Genomic DNA, 5,541 nt, shown 5'->3' on the forward strand with positions numbered 1-5,541 from the left:
GCCTAGCTTACCTGCCAAAAAAAGTGAGCGACTGGGAGTGAGATGGACACAAAAAAAGCCCCTGAAAATAGAGAGAGAAAAAACATACGTTGAAGCAGCTTATTTTTTTTCAGTGTTTTCAAGGATTTCTCATGATCTCTCCATGCTCTGTCCACTCCTTCCCTCCTTCTTAGCTCCCATCACACACGTATTCCATGGATTACTTTTTTGTGGTTGGCAAACATGCCTTTTGTTGGGAAAGTTGCCTTATTTCCTGCAAGTGTGTGGGAGGCAATATAGAACGGTTTTAGGTTTTGGAAACCTAGGTATAATAGATCAATAACTCTTGCATGAAGATGTCAAGGCAAGTGGCGACTGTAGAAAGACAAAACCGTGTGTGGGTTTTCTCTTGGGGCCGGGGAGAGAGAGGGAGAGAGCTTCTTCTCTGGATTTTCCTCTTGGTTTTTTCTCAGATTTTATCGGGTTACTCTTGGGTAGTCTCTTGGTTGAGATGACAAGGAAAGGGTTGAGGGTTTGTGGGTTTGGATTAATCCATTGTAATCCTTGATATTGCTTTTTCTCATAGTGGGAGATCATGTTCTCACCTGTAGATGTAGGTCTTTATGCCAAACCACGTAAAATCTTGGTATTCATCTTGTGGCTTGTGTTTATCTTTACTTTTCCATTTATTTGTGCACGATCGGATCGAATTTGCGTGATGGTTTTTCTCAACACCCTTAAAAACAAATTGGTGAATCCTAGAATGAAGAAAGGAGTGCCGTTGGGGAGTGAGGTTATCATTCGCCTAGAATTATTATTACGATTATTATGACAAATACAAGCCATATAAACCCTATTCAATGAACCTTTTATGAAACATAAAACAATTTCAATAATGTCTTTAGAACAACTTCAAGATCATAAACCCTACGCCAACCATCTTCAAGTTCTCTGATTCTTGGAAAAGAAACGAAGGATCACATAAAATAGCACCCTATAGAAAACTGCCCACCCCAACAACCAATAGATCATCTGCCACTTATCTGACTTAGTGGTACTAATATCCAATTGATATAATATCGAGTTTCCGGTCACTTTGTTTCCGTCGGGATCAGCCCCGAAGCTTCGAGTCGTCTGAAATTCGTTCATCAACAACCCTTCGTACGGGTACTTCATCGTGGAAGCATGATTCATCCATTTCCAAACCCTAGGAATGTCATGGCTATTCAAAAAGTACCCACAAAACAAGAAGAAAAGAGCGGTAAAGGCGATCACAGCCGCGTAACCCAATATGTAATTGGGCACCACTGAGCTAACAAAGACCACGAATGAATTGGTAGAGAGGAGTGAGACATAGAGAATAAGGAAGAAGTAGAGGAAGTTTCCGCGTAGTGCTAAGGCGAACCACACGATTATGGCATAAGTGGCGGCTTGGACAGCGAGGAATGGGAGGTAAGTAATTAGGCCCGATATGACATAGGATGAGGCCCGATAAGCATTGTGGGAGCTCTCTCGGACGAAGATGAAGCGCTCTTGGATGAAAGCTGGGACGGCATCATTGGATGAGAAGAAGAATAGACAAACTGTGAAGATGAAGAAACTTAGAAGATTGGTTATTCCTTGCATGTTCTCTTTGGGTTTTAGGAACATGGTGGCCATCATTAGGCCCATGAATATGAGGACCATTTGTCTTGAGAGGAAGAGCTCTGGGGTTCGCCGGATGTTTGTGAAGTTTCGGCGCATTAAGACCCATATCTCGGTGAGAAAGGAGTTGGCGAATTTGGGTCCGAGGTGATGGCGGTGGCCAGCGGCGTTGTTTGAGTCCATCGGAGTCATGTAGTCTCCCTCATCCACGGTGTAGTCGCTGCTATGAGGGGTTGGGGTGTCTGGGAGTATGTCATTAGAGTAGGTGTAGATGCCCGGGGAACTACAAGACAAGGAAGAAAACATGTTATGCAAGCTAGATAGATTTCCACCGCTCCTTTTAGCATTTTCATCCCTTTAGGTTTGTCTTGATTGCAGGTCAAGGTGGCACGGCACGAAATTTTACGGCCCACATGGCCTGCGGGCCAGGCACAACACGGCACGATTTGGCCGGGGGCCGTGCCGTGCCTAACCTCTGGCACATTCGTCATACCGTGCCGGCACGAAAAAACAACCATATAAAGCCCTTTTTACACTGTTTTTTGTCATGCCGGGCATGTCGTGCCGCTTTTCGTGCCGTGCTGTTTCGTGCCGCATGCCTAAACCCTCAGCCCGGCTCGGTCCACGTCTTCGTGCCGTGCCGGCACGGCCCACCTCACTGTAGCAAGCGTGCTGTGCCGCGGGCTGGTACGGCCCAGTTGCCACCTTGAATTGCAGGATAGATTGTTTTGGATAACATATATTCAAGGATAAGGGTTTTCCATTATTCGTCACAGGGCTATCCATGGTAAGATACATCTAAAAAAACACTTCATCTTTAAAACAAAAGAGAGAGGTTGAACTACATTCCCTCCAAATGATGGAATGCATTTATCCTTATTTTTTGAAACAAAGGGCACGTTTGGCTGCCGTGAATTTATTTTCATGAGAAATTAGTGTCTCCAAGTGGTGAGATATGAGAGAGGAGTAGGGCGGGTGGGAGGAGGAGAGAGATTTGAGAGGGTAACACTGAGATGAAGATCGACTTTTTCCTGATTTGTAGTCACTTCTCAGTCTCATCTCAATCGTGTCCTCTCAAAAATCTCTCCTCCCACCCGTCCTACCCCTCTCTCAGTACTTAGAGACACTAATTTATCATGAAAAGAAAAATTCCTGGCTGCCAGATATGACCAAATTAAGCGTTTTCCATGGATAACAATTATATGATAAAACTTATCAAGAACAAGCTATCCAAGAATATGAGGCAGCCCAGGATAAGGTCTTACTCTCGAAAACTTATTCTACCGTCCAACATATAGAATTTGATTCAATTTCATTAATATAGGTTTAAATGGATGAGTTTAGGGTCATTTCATCATTAGAAAGGAAAGAAATTATGCTAGTGCTCCTTTGTTTATACCTCAGCGGATTCTGCGATGATTTTCGTTGGCCACGATGCATTGATGGAGTAAACCTCAGTGTCTCCATGACCCCACTCTGGGACCCACTCCAAGGAGATCTCGACGATGACCAAGGGCTCCTCAGACTATGATCAAAATCTCTCTCCGTTCGATTTGGATCTGGATCGGACCCTGCCGAGAGTGGAAGCCGCTTTCCTGTCCTCCGTTCATCGCCGGGCCCACCCTTCTGACCATCCTGCAATTGCTTCAATGGCGTTGTTGGGGCCATAGATACCGATGTATCCATATCGGAGAGTCTCGGCGGCATCATCCCGGTAATGCAAAAATTTGCTAATGCTTCCACGCCGAGCTCCGATTGATCATACTCTTGGATCACATCTAAGAAGTGTTCTATGGAGTTTTCACCTTTAGGGATTTTGCGTCCCATTCGTGCGAGGTGGTGGGCCACGTCCTTTGGTGCACCCTGGAACACGAGTTGGCCTCGTGCGAGTATTATTAGGTGATCGAGGAGCATCTGGATCCGGTACGAGGGTTGATGGATGGTCAGGATCACTGTACTTCCGGATCGTGCAATGTGGTGGACCTTCTCGATGACACTCTGAGCACTAGTCGAGTCTAGACCGGAGGTCGGCTCGTCTAGGAAGAGCAGTGGGGGTCCGTGGATTATGTCCACACCTATGGAGACCCGTCGGCGCTCCCCGCCTGACACCCCTCGGGTCCCTTCGTCACCTATGTAAGTGTTCCTGGATGACTGCAAAACATAATTGAAATTAGGAAAAATGAATAATGCTGAATTTGGGGCTTTATGTTGAAAAAATTTGGGCCCGCAATAATGCAAAAAAAAAAAAAAAAGACATTATCAGATGATCCCAATTATCAAATCAGTGCCATAAAAAAAAAGACATTATCCATCGGCAGCAATAAAATAGATGGTCAGGATTGCTCAATCAAAGAAATCCAAAGGAGAGGCCAGCTCAATGGATAGCCCAGGTCTACAATCAGAACAGGCCTTATCATGGGCCCTGATACTGATCGGCCACATTACAAAAATCAGAAAGCGATCCTAACCAGATGATCAGTGAACTTTTTCCCATTTAATACGGACGATGGGTTACTTTATTTTAACCATCCATTAGGAGATCACGGCTCGGATAGGCTTGATCGTCTAATGACTATGATTTTTGTACTATACCCTGTTCAGAGTTCCATTTGGCCCACTATATGGATGATCTAGATCACCTCACAATGCCGCCAATCTACGATGGTGATGTACAATTAAGCAATCCAAATTAATCATGATTTACCCAACAAGCCGATAAAACTTATGTACTAAACTACCTCAAAACTATGTACTAAACTACCTCAAAACCAAGCCAAATCTCAGAATTTCAAATCACCTACCGACAATCCGAGCTGCTCCATCAGCTTCTCCACCCGCTGCTTCTTTTCGGCCTGAGAGATCGACCCCAAACGGAAATCAGCAGCGAACATGAGCGTCTCATAAACCGTTAGCATCGGAAAAAGTCGATCATCTTGCATGATATAGGCCGATGTTCGTTTAATCAAACTCGGGCTCATCTCCGTCCCATCTAAGGACACTCTCCCCTTTAAGCTCCCACTCGCGATTCTCCCCGCCAAACCATCTAAGAACGTCGATTTCCCGGCCCCACTGGGGCCCATAACAGCAGTGATGCACCCTTTAGGTGCGTAACCCGTGATCTGATTAAGTAAATCGACATCATGGCTAGTCCATTTCCCGTCGAAATGTTCCTTCTTCACGACCGTATAGGTAAGGCTAGAAAATTCAAGCCCGCCAGTGAAATTTGATGGCTTGATTACGTCTAGCACCACGTCACGAGCGTGACCATTACCGTTATTTCGATACGCCATTTTCTTGTTCTTTTTTCCCTTCTTAATGAAGATTAAAGGGTGATTAGGGAGAGGGTCTAGTGCATTGAGAGAGAGGAGAGATTGCTAGAGAAATGTTTGATTTCTCTCCCCACTTGGGGTTGAAGGGGTTGAAGGGGGATAAAAAGAGAGTGAAGGATTTGAGTAGGGACACCGTACAGCCGGTATGTCTTAATTTGGAGTTGCTTCCAAGGTTTGTTCATTGAAATAGCCGTTGGAAGTCGTTTTAGTTGAAAAGTTTAAGGCGTCTTTGTTTTCTCCAATAGCTAATGTGCGAAGATTACAAAAGCCACCTGATTAATGTAATTCCCATGCAACGTTGGGCCCAGTATAGGAGTTGACAGATAATGTTATCTCTACTGTAGAAGTGGCATGTGTAAGTGATCAGGACCGATCATCTTGTTGGCTTTAAAAATGTTACCGATCAGATGATCCTAACCGTATGATTTACGTGTGACAAACGGAGGGTAGTACAAAATGACCCAAAGGGCGGGCTAGGATCATCTGGTCAATGAATAATTGTGTGGTGAGCCATCTACAAAGCCTTTTGGGTGTCATGATGACGAAAGATGGCGATTTTGACATACATTTTGGCCTACATTTACATAAA

The 5,541-nt window shown here is 44.7% G+C and overlaps 1 protein-coding gene across 1 annotated transcript; it reads right to left on the bottom strand.

Annotated features, from left to right (window-relative positions):
• Nucleotides 1-921: 921 nt before the first annotated feature.
• LOC143857263 (ABC transporter G family member STR2-like) lies at nucleotides 922-4,913 on the bottom strand. Its single transcript, XM_077367678.1, has 3 exons — nucleotides 4,425-4,913; nucleotides 3,023-3,774; nucleotides 922-1,906 (listed from the first exon to the last, which is right to left on the bottom strand). Exons 1-3 carry the CDS (start codon nucleotides 4,911-4,913, stop codon nucleotides 922-924), a joined length of 2,226 nt encoding a protein of 741 aa, XP_077223793.1.
• Between the last annotated feature and the right edge of the window lie 628 nt (nucleotides 4,914-5,541).

This window comes from Tasmannia lanceolata, unplaced genomic scaffold (genome assembly GCF_043159265.1).
Source record: "Tasmannia lanceolata isolate RefF3 unplaced genomic scaffold, GAP_Taslan_0.1 ptg000024l, whole genome shotgun sequence".
In the NCBI taxonomy this organism is placed as follows: domain Eukaryota; kingdom Viridiplantae; phylum Streptophyta; class Magnoliopsida; order Canellales; family Winteraceae; genus Tasmannia; species Tasmannia lanceolata.